Genomic DNA, 19,712 nt, shown 5'->3' with positions numbered 1-19,712 from the left:
ACACTGTGTTCGCTCTAGTAGTATACCACTTGGCACAAATCAGCTATATTCTACAATTAACTAACTCTTAATTTATATAATTGATAACCATTAATTTGTACTTTATATAACCATGAAACCGCAATAAATACATTAGTACATTAGTAAATAAATTCAGTGAAAATATTTTATATGCTCGCGTACATACAATCGTACAAGCGATGATGGATTGTGCAAACATTATTACCTAAATACTATATATCCAGATATTGTGATGCCAATGTCTGCTCCTGAACAACTGTACCAATATTTGTATAAATGTTTGGCTAAGATATGTCTTAGAATATCACATACCCTTAATACTTTTCTGTTGCTGTATCAGGAAATACCTCTCCAGTATAGAGATGAATAATCATTATTATTAAGTTATCATTCACCCGGACCATTTCTGGGAAAAAGGTATACAAATCTTGATTGGAAAATATACACGGTTTTATATAACTATAAAAAAATATGTGCACAATAGTGTATACAAGTAAGAAGTGAAACTTTACAGAAATTGGTTAAATAAAATACAATTAGATAAATTTTAACAAAAGGCTTTTATTATTATAGACATGAATACAATTATTTCATTTTACCTTATCACTACTAATATTATTAAAGAATTTCATTAATTGTAATAAATTTATTACTATCATTGTTATCGTTACTATATAATTTTCTTATTAATGGCTTGGAATCTCTTCGAATCAACCCTGGTAGGGAGAAGATAAAGATGGCACGTAAGGGTGAAAATGTGACGGTTTTTTTTTCAACGCTGATAAAGAAGTTTCATTTTAAAAAATGTGAGCCGTCATGGGACGCCTGGCAGATGTGAAACATCGACATTATTTTGTAAAAGTAATATGCAAATAAGAACATATTGTGATAGGAACTAAATATATCATAATGATAAGATATCGATGACTATTTATTGAATAAATATTTATTTTTATTAAATACAAAAATTTACGAATTTATTTCAAATCGCGACTACTTAATTCGTTTAATCAGTGACTTCATATAGACTGTATATATATACCATCGTATAGCGGTTTTACGTGCGGCTATAGATGTTTCACATGAAAACTTCTGTAAAACTTGTAAATAATTCATTTGCAAACATTAATTTTAGACAAAAGCTAATTCTAAAACTATGTACTTAGCTACGAACTTTTAAAAACTTATGCTTTTATGTAAAGAGCTTCTTAAACTAATATAAAATTATTTTGTTTCAGGTAAGTTCACATCAACTATGAACCAGCACTCTACTCCGTTTCATAATTGTTATTTACTTCGTCACACGAGTATAATTATATTTTTTTGGTAAGTGAACATCATGGTAGTACATCAAGATGGGGACCCACATTCACCATCAACAAAAAAGTTGTGTTGAGAGTTGCAAATCCCACAACCACTGTTTCTGAAATTCAGCTAAGATACTTTTGGAAACACTAGTAAATCATGTAAACATATCCTTTTATAAAGTGTTAATAACTTGAATAACTAATTTCTATGTCAACAACAAATACGCTTCAAAGTTTTCAATTGAATTTTAATATAATGCATTATTGGAAATCGAATATATTCATCAAGTCAGTGGAAAAGTAACTGTATGTCTTGTCTGTAGGGTGCTTTTTACGTTGAAGACAGCTACCTCGTGGAACAATGACTTGGCAAGTGAGGGTATAAACTTGGAAACTTACTTACATCTTTAATAACTGACTTTGCGAAGTAGACATGAAGACATGGGAAGAAATTGGCTGTGGCAATTAGTCCGGAATTGTATAGGAAAAACACCTTTTGTATGGCAATCATGGTTTATGATAATTTACCAAAAATATTCAAAGATCTTCCTACAAAAGTTTTTAAAATCGAATTAATGAGTACATTTTGGAAAGAATGCATTGTTCTATTCATGATTATTTCCGTCAAACATTATAATTAATATTAATTTGATAACATAATAATATAATTTAATAATGTGATGATATAGTGATCAAATAATGTAAGAATTGACTCATAATGTAACTGTAACTTCTATTTAGACCTTTTAAGACAAATTTCCACGCCATTATATGTGGTTGAATATACGAATTTTAGATTGTACCACCATAACAATTTTGTTCCATGTTCTTGCAATTAAATTATTATTATGCCCCGTTTGTATCGGCCAATACTCAATTTATCTCGGTACTAAAAATGTATATTATGTAGAGTTCAAAGTTCAAATTGATTGTACAAACTAAAACAAAACAATTCACGGGAGTACTAGTTATGTTAGTTAGTTTAAACAAACTGTTTTATAATGAAGGCTTCATTAAATATGGATAAGAGTATAAAAGGCTATTTAATTGTTATTTACATAAAATATAATACTTATTTATCAATACGTATAGTGGTAATAATACCCAGACATCGCTCTTAAGTGATTTTTAGTGTAAATAAATATAAATTAACAGTTATTACACGCTTGGTGGAGAAACGATGTGACATTATCTAAATCTCGTTTTATTTTCCCGACCAGGCTGTTAAAAAACGAATCCTATTGGAACACGTGCAGTTCTAACGAATGGCGTCGTTAGGCCGTTATCCGCTCGTAACGGAACGTAACGGCAGGAACCGGATGTGTCTCGTTTAAAATTGTGATACTCCATTTGCTTCTACGCCTATTTAGGTCATTGCTCAGTTTTATGCTGCGTAAAATGTATTAATCTTGGCAGCTTTGAGTCTTTTTTTCGGAATGGAATCTCGCTGTTAGCCTTAAGGGCCTTTACAGCTCAGCCAGCGAAGTACGCAGTCAGCAAAGGTCCTCGCCTTCCCCGGTGAAGGCGGTTTTTTACCTTAATCTGATTATGGCTATCTTATTATTATTGGCCGCGCGGGCGGCTTTTAATTTGTCATTGGCTATCGTGATTGGATCGTCCGGATCCGTTAGAACCTGTCGGGGCCTCAAATGAGCTCGGTTCAGTCGAGTCGGGAAGGGGTAGTAATTGATACTTTTACGCACCAACGGGTTGGGATGATGTTTAGCCTTGTCGAAGTGGCGTGTGGTCTGTGGACGCCAACTGCATCCAGCTTTGAGTGCAATAAACAGCTCCTTATATTACTCAATGAGGAAGTTAAATTATCCCGTAATATACGACGCTACCTAATTTCAATTTATATACAGAAAAAACTGTTTTCAAATGAAAAATCATATAATCACAATAATCAAGTAATTATAGTATTACGAGACCTAGAGAGGTTCAACAGTTAATGAATACGATATATGGCTGTACAAAATGTTATAGCACTGTTTTTATAATGAACACTTTATATATGTTATATGCGACCACAGCCGCCACACAGCAGGCTCCGCAGCCTGCGGTCTGAAACAATTTTCACGCCGCTTTCATTCACGTCGGCTGTGGTTGGCTTAATTACTTATTCTACTGTGACTGTATTTTTATATATCCTTAATACATTATCATTAAGTATTATGTACTGTTCGTGTACAGCAAAAACAGTTGGTTGGTGGACTCAGGTTCCGAACTTAGACTCCCATTAGATCCGTTGTGCGGAAGTCTACTGGGCACTCCGCACGCTTCGCCCAGCGACCTGCGAGGATTTCTGTGCGTTTGTTATCCACAAACAACAGTTGGTTTTTAAAATCTAAGTTTTATAATTGTAAAATGACACAAATGTAATGATAATAATAAGTTGTGTAATGTAAAATGTAAATTTTCTTTGTCTTAATTGAAATTGCGATTGTCATCATTTAATTCATCTCAATACTCCAGCTATCAGTTTCATAATTATATTTTTTTCCGAATTTAAGCTCTTTGTTTCTTAATTTCGCCGCAGGAGTAGTAGTGGTGGGCACATAGAACGCGGTGGTAGTTGATTCAGGCTTTCGAGTTGTATACTTATTCAGTTCCATTTGACTGAACTTGATATCCTCGAACAATGGAATCGGATCTATTGTTGTGGTCCGCTTCTTACCGCGATAGTATTCTGGCATCTGTTATTGACATGATTTTCTTATTAATTAGATTTAATTAATGTATTATATAATGTTATAAAATAAAACTATATGTTATATCCAAACTTATCTTTATATATATAATACTACTGTACGGGTGTATGTCACTGAAGTCCTCTTAACCAGCTGGACCGACTTGAATAAATATTTTTGTATGAGTTTGGGTGGCGCCCTAGAGGGTTTTGATTTACAAATCAGCACGACAGAAGGTGCTGCAGTTTCATACTTTGTTTAATGTCCTAATCGCTTGAAACATCATGCAGGACAACGTTGCATCAGTTTCTCTAATCTTAGTTCCACAGAATTATATAGCTTTACTCACTGTTTCATTAACATTTTCTATCCAATCGCTGTAAGCTCCCACGAGAGTAAACACTGTGGGAGCGTTGGGAAAGCCGCATACAGATGGCCCAAATGAGATAATTCCCACGAGCTTTCCAGCCAACACTGCTGGACCCCCCGCGTCATGCTAAAATATAAGAATAGAATTTTTATTTTATTTAAAACTCCGCCGCTCGGAAGTGTTTTAACCAATAAGTGAATGTTTATTGTCATTCGTCAACATTCAAATCAACAACTATACTATAAGAACATTTCTACCTAAGTAGTTGGTTGCCGAGCAGTGGGGCGCGACGTTAGTTTTTAATTCCGCTTAACGACAACCAACTGTTGGTTTAACTCTGAAACTTATCTAATTCCCGCCAAGATAGAAGTTTCCTTTGAGCTCTCACTTTAATATTGAGTTTTTGCAAATTAATGTAACTTTTACGAGGAGCATGGAACCATCACGAACTTGGGATTTTCTTTTTGAAATAATGAGTGAAGTATAAAAATGCGTTCCATTTATTAAAAAAAAATGTTTTTAAGAAACTTTTAAAGTAATCAAGTTACCTTTCACCTACTATTGGCCTGATTATATAGTATTAATATAACCTTCTTGTAATCATAATAATTGCAGCCCTCTAAATGAGAATGGGGATTGACCTGATACGGTAATCCACTTAAATTTTTAACACGCACACTACTTAGAGATATATTAGGTCCTTACATATGAAATTGGCGTTTTGAGTGGGAGGAACAAAAAGTTGAATATTTTTAAATATACTTTGATTATTTAATTAATTAACGTATGAACCATTGTTTTTTATGCACTTTTGCCATCTTATAGGTAGTTCATTGATCCCTTTACTAAAAAAACAGTCGCACGGGAATCAATAAAATGTGTGAAGGCGATTTGGACTGCCCCATCAGAGTTAAATTTTTTCCCTTGCAAGAAGTTGTCCAAATTTCGAAAAAAATGACAATCTGTTGGAGCAAGGTCCGGGGAGTACGGAAGATGTCTTAGACATTGCAATTGAAACTCTTCTAATTTGTCTAGCGTTGTCGTGAAGTAGCAGTGGCGTGGAGCGATTGACCAGCCTAGGTTGTTTAGCCACTAGCTTTTCCATCATGGTTTGCAATTGCTGACAATAGACATCAGCCGTAATAGTCTGGCCAGATTTGAGAAAACTGCAATGAACAATACCGGCACTAGTCCACCAAACGCTTACAAGTAACTTTTTTGGGGTTAATTTTCGCTTGGGGCAGGATTTGGCTGGCTGGCCAGGATCCAACCATTGCGCTGAGCGCTTCCGATTATCGTAAAGAATCCATTTTTCATCACAGGTAATGATTCGGTTTAAAATACCTTCATTATTGTGCCGGTTCAGTAATGTAACGCAGCAGTCGACGCACATTTGCCGGTTTGCTTCAGTCAATTCGTGAGGTACCCACCTTTCAAGCTTTTTAATCTTCCCAATTTGCTTCAATTGAATTAAAACAGTTTTATCACTAACACCGCAGCCTGCAGCTAACTCGGACGTGGTGTGCGATGGATCCGCTTCCACAATAGCCTTCAATACTTCATTATCAACTTGGGTCTCAGGCCGTCCACGGGGCTTGTTCTGCAGGTCGAAATTTCCAGAACGAAAACGTTGGAACCAAAAACGAAGTGTGTTTTCTTTTGCAACATGACCGCCATACACATCATTCACTCTTCGAGTCGTTTCCGCAGCACTAGAGTGCCACGGCGGAACTCGTACTCGTAAATAATGCGGTACTTTAAGTTTTCCATTTTGTAAAATGAGTGACGCAAACAGAAAAAAAACAAATGAATGACGGTCACCGAAGCACAATCCGTCAATTCCTGTGATTAAAACTATAGAAAATGATAATGATAACGATTGCCAACATGCCCCTTGCTGATAGAGGACAAATCTTTATTTTTAATTTATTTTATTACTATTAATTACTTAAGATGTCATGTGGATCATGGTGTAATAGTTGCAGCTCCTTACAAACGTAGTGTAAAACAAAATCTTGGCGAATAAAAAGAGTGATGGAGAGTTCATTGCCAGTTCTTTTCTTCCGTTCTACGCTCTATATTTGAGAAAAAATTAGAAGCATTTTATATACATTTCTGTTTTTGACGTTCATAAGTGTACATTGTGTCACCTACATGATTTTGTATTTTTTTTAATTTGAATTGTTACTTACATCACAAGCTCCCTCTCCCGTGGTCATGGTTCCCGCACAGAACATAGAGGAAGCTATGAATTTACTGCAAAAAGTATGTATTAAAGTCATTCCCTTCATATATAACAAATTGTCTGTGTGACAAATGCGTTTCAAACACTTTTCATACACACTGAAAAATGTTTATGTATGTGTAAAGACGAGCTGTACTCACTCTCCGTATATCTCTTTGCAGAATATGTTGGGGTATATTGGGAGGAACTTCCGATTAAGAAAAACTGGTTCATAGGCCATCCTTTGTGACATCTGCAAATTAACATAGAATCATATAAAACTCAAATGTTATTTAATTATTAATAGGGATTAAAGTTAAGCCGATTGGTATATTAATAATAATAATAACAAGCCTTTATTCATCCAAATTTTGTTGACATACATTATACAAAAATAGAGAGATATATATATATATATACATATATACTATTTTACTACTGTAAGATGCGGCCCCTGTCCGGGAGAACTCCCACTTTTTCTCCTCCAACTTTTTCCACCCTATTTTATTTTTTGTCGTCGTCATCCAATTTTTTCCAGTTGCCCTTTCGATCTCAGCCCATCGCTCTATTGGTTTGCCCTCGTTTCGTTTTCTGTATAATCTGTCATCTGTATCCTGTCCATTTAAGTTGTAGGGCATGTTGCTCAGCATCAATGATTATTTTGGTTTTCTGCGAATACGTTTACGGTTCTGTTGTCGCATTTATTTAATTTAATTCCAAGGTTGCTTCTGTATAACGTACGCTGACACCTACGCATATTGGCTTCCGTTTTGTTTTGGAAAATCCAAGTTTGTGCTCCTTATGTAAGGCAGCAAGCACGAACACACCGTGTTCTTTAGTTTAAGTCGGAGCTTACCAATTCTTATATTACGTCAGATAATTATCTTTCGATAATCTATTAGATAACGCTCAAAATAAGGTTATTAGTATATTAACCTAAATACGAAACTCGTATTACCTTAGTAACACCCCATCCTAGCACCAAGACTTCAGCAGTTGGAGCAAGTCCACGGCCATTGGAAGAGATGTCAATGACTTTAGGCACTCGATGGTACCCAAAGAACAGATGACGCCGAAGGCGGATCACAGCAATATTATGACGCAGCGTGCGGGGGTTGTAGCCGGGGTGGAAGTACACCTGACATAATCACAAATATATAACTTAAAATGATCGTATCAAGGGAATCCCATCTTCTACTATAAATTTTTTCGATAACAGCCATTATAAAAACTAAAGATAAGTTCTTGATTTATTTGTGTCCAAGCATAACGAGTAATGTTAGCGAGACGAAATTGACACTTTCGAATTTTGAAGAAGAACGGGACGATCCTTACAAATAATGCAATTATGTCAGAGGCGAAAAATGTAATTTGACCAGAAGCTTACAAATTTATCGTAAATACAATTTAAAAAAAAAACTATTCTATTGAAAAGCTACATAATATACAGTAAGACTACGTTTATTCCCAAATTCTGCATTTATCAGTTTTTATTTAATTTTGAGGACATCTTGTGTTTTTCTTGAATGTTACCACTATAGAGGATTTTTGTCATACTAGTTATTTAAGAGTACATTATTCTGGTTATTAAGGAGTATATTATAAGGTACATACTTCCAATGCATGTATAGATTCTCCCCCAATTCTGCTGTGGTTACTTCCCACACGTACATACAGAGACTTCGGGTTTTCTCGAAAGAAGCGATTGTTGTGCATACTGAAAAAGTAATGAGTACAGCGTGAACCATTACTTAAACGGGATTCCTTTGGTTACGGTTGTTGTCAGCTGCCATTGTCGCTATATGTCACAGAGCTCAATAATGAGCAACGTCAACGTCAAATCAATTTAGAATCGTTAATACTTTTCGTTTATTCAATAACCAATATTACTACATGTACAAATCGACTATGAAATGGTCGATAATAATAGTAAATCGCAGTTTACCATCCGTTCTTCACGTGAAATCCTTGTTCTTCCTGGACCATCATTTAGATGCTGCTCTCGTTCCTCGTTCCTGTGACTCCTCTCTAATCCATTTTCTTATCACACTCCTTAGCAAATTTTAATTTTTTTAACAAAATATGGAACTTACAGCTGTAAGCATGAAGCCGAAGTAAGCACCAGATCATGCCAATATATGACGCCTCCGCACCAAAACCTGCCCATAACATGAATAGACACCATGAAGGGATAGTGCTTGATAGTAGTTCTTTCACCCTTAAATATCCTTCTCCCATCGTGCTTGTGGTACTCTTTCAGGTCTTCCAGCTCACCTTGAGGGTCTGTAATTAAAATTGTATTTATTCTAAATCTAATAAAAACAATTCCGTACCATTCCATTTGTTACTTAACGTATATTAAGACGAACATATACGAAAGCATTTTAGTGTCGCAAAATCCAATTAGTCAAAGTTCGTGTAGGTTGCATAGAATGTTTGTGAACAATAGTGACACGATACTATGAGACCTATTTACTACGAGAATTTTATTTTTCTTTGCATGTCATTAGTATATTTAAAACCAGTTAGTCGTGAGTCAATCAAAGCATAGAAATTGTATTGTTACCCCAGTATTTATTATCTTGTATGTCAAATCGATGATCATCCACAGGTGATTCAGCAATCATTTTATCAACAATACCGTCTATAGCGTCATCATCTATTACCGTATTATGCCCATGATCATTCTCCATCATTCTTCTGGCGGCTTGCATCAAGTTACTGTCCTCAGCTTTTTCTGATAATATCTTCATTATATCATCTCGATTCATTTTTTCTTTCAACTTCAAATATAAATGCTTCGGCTCCCTATCTAACAGTAAATTAAAGTTATCTGATTCATTTAACGCTTTGAAGAAGTTTGTTTCATTTAGATTTGTACTAGACGTTTCGATCAGAATAAGTTCTGTCTGTTTATCTCTATCTACGATATATTTCTCTATGTCTTTTAATTTGTCTTTAAGCTCTTTGATACGGTCGTTGTCTTCATTTTTTAGAATAGAGACGAGAGAGTTAGCGACGTCGTGAACAGACGAGTCGTTCGAATTACCTTCTACGAAACGTAATAGGACAAAATAAAACAAAAACATATTCGTTCGCGCGCGGTATATAAATATTGCTCTTACAATAAATTTTATCGTTTGAAAATTTATTACGCTTTTATTATTTATAGAAATGAGTTCATAGAAAATATTTGATGTTTTTCAATTGAGTTTGCCTTTTCAAAGGTATTCACAACCTTTACGGTTATACAGGCATTAAGAAATAATATTAAAAATATCACAGATGAAGGCCATTTAAATGCCGCACATAAATTCAATTTATTTATTTACACTTCGTTATCTTATACAAAAAAATGTGTGCGTGTACTACTGTACACACGTAAGAAGTGAAACATCATATGACCATATTTAAAAAAAATGATCACCTATATATGCAACCTTACAGAAATTGGTTAAATAAAATAAAATTAGATAAAGTTTAACGAAAGGTTTTATTATCATAGACATGAATACAAATAATACAATTATTTCTGAATTAATGAATTAAATCCTTTGATTTATTACAAAAACGTGGCGGTATTTTTTTTCCAACGCCGATAAAGAAGTTTCACTATAAAACATACATAAAAAAGAAGGCGGTTATATAAGTTAATAGGCAACGGGCGGCCTTATCGTTAACAAGCGTTTTCTTCCAGGCAACCCTAGTATGGAACCATAGAAAAAGAGGGTGAGAAGAAGAAGAAGTACATAAATAATTAACCAAACAAGAACATAAAATAACATGAGGCAAAACGATAAATTAATGACATTTATTACATTATAATCGGAATTTATTAATTATTGTATAATTGGCATATTTTGTAAAATTTCAACGTAATAGAATTAACATAAAAGTAATGGGTTATTGTGGTTGAGTATTACTTTGTATAGCTAATTTTAACAAAACAGTTGACTTTATACAGTTGTATATAATAACTATCAGCTGCGATAATCTGTAACGTAACTAGCTAACTAGGTCGTAGCAAGTGAAGCACTCAACTTTGCCTACATGAAAATTAACAGAAAATTACATTTCTCAACTGAATCCAAGTGAGTGCTATTTAGGATAAATGACGTATTTTAGAAAATTCGTTGTCTATAGTTGTGATAATAAGTATTATTTTAATCATTATGCTAATGACAATTATAGATTTAGAAAGGAACACAACAGGATATAAATATTCTGGAATGCCACACATAAATTGAAGTATAAATATCGTTGATATGCAGTATCTCGTAATGTTATCTTTACTGGGGCTGATGGTGATCGATCGCGTGTTGGCTGTCTCTGGCCTGTGAATACTACATCGCAACGACTTTACACCGATACTTAGATGTAGATAAGTGGGTGAAACTAATCTCTCCAAATAGTAAAAAAAAAAAATATAACTACAGAGTTTAATTGGCGGACAGCAAGGGCTAAACATAATAAATATCAATATGAATCTGTCGTCGTTGGATATACAAACTGTATATTGTTAAAAGTTATGAATAATATTTGATCACAACCAAGTACAGGAGGTACTCTGTTTTCATTTCAATATGGGTAAGGACAGCCTTGAATCCCCGATGGGTCTCTCTGGCTATGGAGCTGTCCATTAATCACGTGAGGTTCGAAAGAGCAGTGAGTGGAAAAAAATCACGTAATATCACAAGGAGGAGGCGGGGTCTAGTAAGATACTACGAATACTTATTTTTTCGTCAAACGCGTGATTTCTAAAATATAGTATTTTTCTTGATTACACCATTCCTTTAATATTACTTTTATGCCAGTCAAAAACAACCTGCAACCTTTCTGTCTACAATTTTTTATCATAGTCCTTAATTTTCTTGAATATGATTAGATACTTTATACCGGTACCTAAAAATTATATTATAAAAAATTTAAGATTCTTTGTAGGTACTAAAAAATACACGTGATTTTTGGTGGGGGGTGGGGGGAAAGTCACGTATCACCATGGGGGAGTTAAAAAATGGTAAAACAACATCACGTGTTTAATGGACAGCCTCATATTCAAGTCTTGGAGGAGTACTATTCTTCATGCTCCCTCGCCTTAGAGAAGACTTGAGGTCACGCTTCTTGAGTTTACACTTATCCTGTGTGAGTGGTCTTCTACCACGAAGACAGGTGCAGAGACTATCGGTGGGTCCTGTTACATATTTCATATTTTACGCCGCATTCCACTTGCCCTACGGTCTATTTGGTCTTTGCCGCTACGATACGTTAAAAGTCCATTCTTTTTTGTAAGCATTTTTAACATAAGAAAGTGTCCAATGAGTTTTGTCCTTTTTAGTCTTCTCACTAGGCCCGTGGTATCAAGGAGTTGAATAGCCTCGACAGTCACGTGATGGTGGAGCCTATGTTCGTGGGCTCCAGCAGTGCTTTTTATTATTCGCAACGTCCTCTACATTAATTTCCCGATGGAGGTCGTAATTGCGAATGTATCAGGGAGCATTGATTATTCCCTGAGCTCTTTATTTTTGAATCGTTGGATTAAATGGATGTGGCTATTACTGGTACAGACCCACGGCTGGGAACCAAAAGTCTATACAGGATTTGTTTATAGACCAATAATTTATTTTGTACTGATAAGGATAAATTTTGTGTGACTTTGCTCCAACTCTTTCTACTTATTTTTAACACGGCCCTTCCATCGGAGTTTGGTATCCAGCGTCATACTTAGGTGCTTAGCTAAATTACGGCAGTAGGTAGGTAGTAGTATTTTTTTTTTGTATATTGTCTGATATTTTGGTACTGTAATGTACTTTTAGGAAATGTGTCATACATTTCCTAAAAGTACATTTAGTACTTTGTAAGCGCAGAGAAATATGATTTATTTAAGTAAACAGTGCTCCAGTAAATCGCAGGAGCTTAGACCAGTACTGATATTAGGTATTCGCGCCTAAACAAACAAAACATTAGTTACAGTTGTTTCCAACACGGAAAGCACAATTCACACCTGCTATTTAACATTTAATATCATATAAATTTCAGTAATTTGCGAAAAGTTACACTATAGCGTTTGATTAGATTTGAATAGATTGATACAAATTTTTAAAAGGTGAATATTTAGAAGAATGCTCGGAATTAAATAAAAACAATTTTTCTTTTCATTTGATGTGTCCAACTCTATACATACATATATATATATAAATTACACTCTTTATAACTCAAGAAATGCTAAACCGGTTTGGCTGAAAATTGGTGGGGAGGCTTAGAACCGGGAGTAGGACATAGAACGAACTTTTTATCCTGCTTCCGTGGGACCTTGAAACGTGGAATAACAAAACGCAATAAATTTAAAAACTAAAAACATCAGTTTAGCCGTTCATTTGTTAAAATGGTATACCAAATCGCAACTGACACGGAATAACACACGAACAAAACTCTAACATCCCTCAAAACTTAACTGCCCAAAAAAAAGTCTAGAGTATATTTAGGCTTCGTAACTTCACGCTCGCATAGACAATAATTGACGAGCCGATTAGGGTGAATCTTTACTTTTATCTCGGAGCTGAAAAACGCGAAATGTGTAAATTCCCAACAGTTCAATGCACTACAAGGGTTTTTACGAGTAGCGACTTTCTTGTCCTGGAAAGGTTATTTACAATATACGTTTAACTTACATAAATGCGTTTTATCTTTAGAAGTGTTTCTCCATACATCCTTTTTTGTGTTTACATGTAGGTAAAATCGTGTAACTACAATTTTTATTGTCATTGTTGCAAATCACACGAAGCAATTTATAATATCTCGTTTTAGGCAGGTTCGCTAATAAATGAGGGGATTCATAAATCACTTGGTAATCCTTTAATCCAATTAGAGTACAACTCCACTGTCTGTGACTTTGTCTTGTTTGGAATAGTAAATTACTTTATAATTAGCGTAATTTATTTAAATTGCTTTATTAAAACATTTCTCGAGGAACACCTCGGTGAGGTAATATTGTTGGATTCAATTAATCGAATTTCGTATGTCGTATATTAGTGTTTGTATTGCAACTATGTAAAAAGATTTTTTAATTTAGCAGTGACGGATTTTTACATCTCTGCAAGTTAAAAAAATATAGATGTAACTGCCATCTAGTTATAAAAGTCTGAACCCGATTGTAACAACTGTGTGGCAGTTGGAACTATAGCGTCGCAGTAATTCTATAGAATGCTACGAGATGGCAGTTTAATAAAAACCTAAAATGCAACTAATATAAGAAGAAAAGTATATGAATACATAATAGTTTTATTGTTTGATAAAATTACACTATCAAATTAATTAGAGGTTGCAATATAAACATAATTCGATAAAAAATACTTATTTGATTGATATTAGTGCAATAAGACAATTTTAGTTTATATGAATCAAGTTATGTCCTTAAAGTACATAACACAACTACAATAAAAATTTAATATTGAGTTATAAAACTACTTGCGAAGGCGTATTATAATATAAATGAATATTTAAACAATCCTTGTGCTTGGATATAAATTGCTCCAGTATAAAGAGGTAACACGACTGCATCTCTCGGCTGCATTTCCAGACTCTGGGGCGATCGTCAACATCAACTACTGTTTTAATGTAAAGTGGGAACAAACCGTGATCCATGAAGTATCAAATTATTTCGGTATGATTAGAATTATTATTATTTTCTTATGTAGCCAAGTTCACATTTCAAGGATCGTCATGCTCGCCTTAATGTCATTGCTTGTGGCGGCGTCCATGCGTCAGGTTGTCTCTCTCCCTAAAACATGATGAGGCCGCTGGCCATGCGTGATTCTCGTAAACTGGTACTACTTGTGGTGACTGGTCTTCGACCTTGTATGTGTTGTTCCAGCGAGAATGTAAGTGCGTGCTCCTATTTAACCATGCCTCCTGCTGACAGAGGATCTTTGACTATGACAAATCTTTGTTTTTAATCAATTGTATTATTATTTAAGATGTCATGTGGATGTGTGCGGTGTAATGGTTTCAGCCCTTAACAAACGTTGTGTAAAACAACAAAAAAACTTGACGGTTAAAAAGAGTGGCGGAGTGCTTATTGCCAGTTCTTCTCTTCTGTTCTACGCTCTTGATTCGAGAACTGGCAGTAAATGTATAATTGGAAGCATTTTATTTACATTTCTGTTTTTGATGTTCATAAGTGTACATTTACATTGTGTTACCTATATGAATAAATGATTTTTGACTTTGAATTGCTGTTTTCGCCTTTGGGCGGGCTAAACTGCTGGGGGCTGACTGTATTCCACAAAGAGCGATTTGAATTAAAAACGAACACGAGTCAATTTCTGTGATCCCTTGATATGTGATCTACGAAATCCTATAAGGCCTTGTGAGGCTTCTGGCAGTGTGAGTGTCCATGTGCAGATGAGCCCCAGTTTGTTTTCTGTTTCATAAAAAAAAATGCTCGGCTTGTAAGTAGCACCGACACGAAGCAGAAATAGGAGCATTTACATAGCTGTGGGAACAACATGCAATATCAAGGTGATGTCCGTATACACGAATCATAATTAATTACGATTAAAACGAATTAATAACATTCAGTTGAAAATGTTTTAATATTCTTAATTATTTCCACCTTGATAAATCGGAATAAATTTAAAGGTATATAGTGTAAACGGTGTGCTAAGCTCTCCCCCCTCTCCATGTCGGCTAACAAAGGCTTTGTTTGAAATGAAATCGCCGCGAAATCCATTTTGTTGAATTAATAGATATTTAGACGCCACTAATTTAGCGATAATTTAAAGTCTTTGAATATTAGAAAATTTCTAGTATATAGGAAAATTTGCTGATGCTAGCACATTGTAGATATTTCGTATGTGATCGGAATAATTTAGACTTTAAGACATAAGCAGCATTCATTACGATGCCTGATTAACAATAATTTATTTGTGTAAACAACGTGTTCCAAATTCAAATGAAAAAAAAAAATTTTTTTATGTAACAGTATTCATGGCCAGACTAGTTATTCGAAGGTAGATTTATATATACATATTTCTGAACGGGACAAGTAGTTTGTCAGGGTACTAATTTTCAGTAGGGTGACATGTTTATAATAATTTGAAAATTAATAAAGATGTAGGGTAGTTTGACAGTAATTTATTTAACTTAAAACCTCGAAACCACAAAGCTACTCGTGGCCAAACAAAATTCGTTCGCTGCAATTAAGCCGAAATTAAACAATTCAGTCGTCACGTCTGACAAGTGGGCTTAGCCAACATCCCCCTTTTAATAAGGTCCGCCCCCCATTGGATTTATTGTTACTTAAGAATTTCATAATTAGGTAGCTCGATAGAACGCAATTAAATAACACACGGTAAAATTATAAACCTTGAACCGGAATGCTTCAAATAATGTTAAAAGTACATACAATTTTTTTTTCACTCGCGTGTAACAACAGATTATATTAAGGCTTATAAAACGCTGAAGGAACAGCCTGCGTCTATACGGTTCGGTGTAACTCTGACTCTTGACTGAGAAAGCCTTAGTAAGGAAAATGTACAAAATTGAAAATCATTTAGTCATATAGGTAACACAATGTACACGTAAACTTAAGAACGTCAAAAACAGAAATGTACATATAATGCTTCTAATTTTACATTTACTGCCAGTTCTCAAATCAGGGGCGAAGAACGGATGAGAAGAACTGGCAATAAACTCTCCGCCACGCTTTTTAATCGACAACTTTTTGTTTTACACGTATGTAAGGAGCTGCAACTATTACACCATGTTCCACATGACATTATTGTAGTTAATAATAATAATAAAACAAAAACAAACATTTGATACAGCCTTGGATCATACAAAACGTATCTGTAAGTAAATGTATCATAAATGAACCATTGAAAATGGAAATGCCGTTAAAACATTTTTGTTACAAAATATTGTGGAAAAACGTACATTTTATGAACTGAACATAGAATCGCCAAACAAATACGTTCCACAATTTAATTACAGAGTTTATTACGTAAAGATGCCTTATAACTCAGTAATTAAAAACATGGCTTCCAAACCGAAAACATTTTCAAACATAGCTTTAATTTAATGTGTTTTCTTTGTGAACTCGAAAATATGAATTATAATAATTACATGAATGTTAAATCTTCTCTCTCCTTTGTTTGCATATAACTTTATAAGAGCTATGTCGTGATTTTATATTGTACATTTAAAATAATATTTATTTTCAGACTAGTTACTAATTACTTAATTATATTATACTTTGATAAATTGTAATTATACATACCTTTTAAACAACTTAAGAGTCTCATTTTCATCAGAGATACGTCTTCTTTGAAATAGGAAATCAATAAGGATTCAAGTAATAGTAATAGTACTCGTTTGCTTAATTTTTCTTACCTGAAATCGATAGCAACAACCATAAAAACAGTTTAAGTATAGATTACAATAATCATAAAAGTTAACGCGACTGGGAAACGGTAACTGTCTATTTCACCAAGGTCATTATATTTCCGCTAAAAGAGTCGTAACAAATTATTTCGTTTTAAATATTCGTCAAAATGTGCCGTCGTAATGTGCGGTTATTGTGTCGTCCGTAATTATGTTTAAACAGTGAAACAATCGTTAAACGCGTTTGTAATGTCTTATTTGACAAATTACTGTAATGTCGATTTAGTTATTTTTTACATTAAATACATAACAACAATGTCTATCAACCGTCAAGTAGGAAATACATGGTTTTCATTTGATATATATTTACATATGTACTTAGCATCTTATAGATAACAGCAATACCTTCCTTTACCCAGGTTAAATATCAGAAGAAATAGATTATGTTTTTACGACTTTGTTCCCCGGCGCTAGCGATATGTTTTGTCTACGATGTCTCACTCAACGTCCAATGGTAAATTGATTAAAATCAACAATTGAAAAACCATATTCTAAACTATCAATATATCTACGATCAAATAATTACTTAAACAAAACACGCCAAAAACGCATTTAGACGCAAAAAATAAATTTCAAACGAAAGACGCATCTACGATCAAATAATTACTTAAACAAAACACGCCAAAAACGCATTTAGACGCAAAAAATAAATTTCAAACGAAAGACGCATCTACGATCAAATAATTACTTAAACAAAACACGCCAAAAACGCATTTAGACGCAAAAAATAAATTTCAAACGAAAGACGCATCTACGATCAAATAATTACTTAAACAAAACACGCCAAAAACGCATTTAGACGCAAAAAATAAATTTCAAACGAAAGACGCATCTACGATCAAATAATTACTTAAACAAAACACGCCAAAAACGCATTTAGACGCAAAAAATAAATTTCAAACGAAAGACGCATCTACGATCAAATAATTACTTAAACAAAACACGCCAAAAACGCATTTAGACGCAAAAAATAAATTTCAAACGAAAGACGCATCTACGATCAAATAATTACTTAAACAAAACACGCCAAAAACGCATTTAGACGCAAAAAATAAATTTCAAACGAAAGACGCATCTACGATCAAATAATTACTTAAACAAAACACGCCAAAAACGCATTTAGACGCAAAAAATAAATTTCAAACGAAAGACGCATCTACGATCAAATAATTACTTAAACAAAACACGCCAAAAACGCATTTAGACGCAAAAAATAAATTTCAAACGAAAGACGCATCTACGATCAAATAATTACTTAAACAAAACACGCCAAAAACGCATTTAGACGCAAAAAATAAATTTCAAACGAAAGACGCATCTACGATCAAATAATTACTTAAACAAAACACGCCAAAAACGCATTTAGACGCAAAAAATAAATTTCAAACGAAAGACGCATCTACGATCAAATAATTACTTAAACAAAACACGCCAAAAACGCATTTAGACGCAAAAAATAAATTTCAAACGAAAGACGCATCTACGATCAAATAATTACTTAAACAAAACACGCCAAAAACGCATTTAGACGCAAAAAATAAATTTCAAACGAAAGACGCATCTACGATCAAATAATTACTTAAACAAAACACGCCAAAAATGCATTTAGACGCAAAAAATAAATTTCAAACGAAAGACGCATCTACGATCAAATAATTACTTAAACAAAACACGCCAAAAACGCATTTAGACGCAAAAAATAAATTTCAAACGAAAGACGCATCTACGATCAAATAATTACTTAAACAAAACACGCCAAAAACGCATTTAGACGCAAAAAATAAATTTCAAACGAAAGACGCAAAGAGCACTTTGAAGCGTAGCGCGACACTTCAATATCAGTTTTAATCAGAATAGGGAAATCATTTTTATTCGAAATTGGTTTTCCAATAGCAGCAATTTTAATCTTTTAAAAGCACTCAAGACTTAATATATTTCAAGTGCCATGATTTGGCATCGAATTTACGTAAATATTACGTAGGATTGCATTTAATGTATTTTAATCACTTTGTCTGCACTTAAAACTATTTATTATAACAATTTCGTCAAATTAGTTGCTAACAATCAATTAATTTCTCTAATTGGTAATCTTTAATACAACAGCTTATAGGAAGAATTTAGGATATATAGGCCCAAGAGAGGATTTTTCGAGATTTATTACAGCGTAGCAGATTAATATACAGGAGGACACCTTGTGCCCTGTGAAATACCTCCACCCAATATGAGCCCCATATATATGGCCGCCCGTCAAGGATAAAGGATCAGAAAAAATCAGCCACACTCTAGAATGTCGAGACAACGATTTTATTACACCTTTTTTCCCCTTTCTTTACGTCACTTGTACATTGTCAGATTAGTGAAAAATACACTTTTTAGCATGTAATAACTCACCCTACTTTAATTTGACGCGCTCGAGAATATCTGAATGAATGTCATTTTAATGTGCAAAACATTACATACGTATAAGTAATTTTTACTTGTACCGTTGATTCTCTTACGACAACTTATTTAAATAGGGGTAGAAATATACATAGACTATTGAATTTGTTGAAAAAAAATTTACAAATTCTTCACTCTCATACAATTGATGAAAGGTTTCCGAGTCATTTATTTTTTATTTATACCCGCACCAACAAGGATAGAAGTAAAAAAAGGTATAC

At 33.9% G+C, this 19,712-nt stretch overlaps 2 protein-coding genes across 3 annotated transcripts in view; one reads left to right on the top strand and one right to left on the bottom strand.

The window, feature by feature from the left end:
- Window positions 1-19,712, top strand: part of LOC123714522 (inactive dipeptidyl peptidase 10) — a 188,595-nt gene that overhangs the window by 29,559 nt on the left and 139,324 nt on the right. The gene's annotated exons all lie outside the window — the stretch shown is intronic.
- On the bottom strand, window positions 3,711-9,738 carry LOC123714524 (serine protease 30-like). Its single transcript, XM_045668800.1, has 8 exons — window positions 9,179-9,738; window positions 8,706-8,895; window positions 8,227-8,329; window positions 7,571-7,750; window positions 6,774-6,865; window positions 6,581-6,644; window positions 4,368-4,514; window positions 3,711-4,024 (listed from the first exon to the last, which is right to left on the bottom strand). Exons 1-8 carry the CDS (start codon window positions 9,699-9,701, stop codon window positions 3,782-3,784), a joined length of 1,542 nt encoding a protein of 513 aa, XP_045524756.1. The 5' UTR covers window positions 9,702-9,738; the 3' UTR covers window positions 3,711-3,781.

The sequence above is a fragment of the Pieris brassicae genome, chromosome 9, assembly GCF_905147105.1.
Source record: "Pieris brassicae chromosome 9, ilPieBrab1.1, whole genome shotgun sequence".
NCBI lineage: Eukaryota > Metazoa > Arthropoda > Insecta > Lepidoptera > Pieridae > Pieris > Pieris brassicae.
Note: the sequence above shows the minus strand (reverse complement) of the source record. Positions and strands in the feature narration are given on the sequence as shown.

What these genes read in the sequence shown, in the direction of transcription:
- LOC123714524 (XM_045668800.1), bottom strand. Translation starts at nt 9,701, where the DNA reads ATGTTTTTGTTTTATTTTGTCCTATTACGTTTCGTAGAAGGTAATTCG. An exon ending in AATCTATACATGCATTGGAA is followed by an intron (nt 7,751 to 8,226) that starts GTATGTACCTTA and finishes TGATTATGTCAG; the next exon opens with GTGTACTTCCACCCCGGCTA. An exon ending in TAGAAAATGTTAATGAAACA is followed by an intron (nt 4,025 to 4,367) that starts GTGAGTAAAGCT and finishes TGTCAATAACAG; the next exon opens with ATGCCAGAATACTATCGCGG.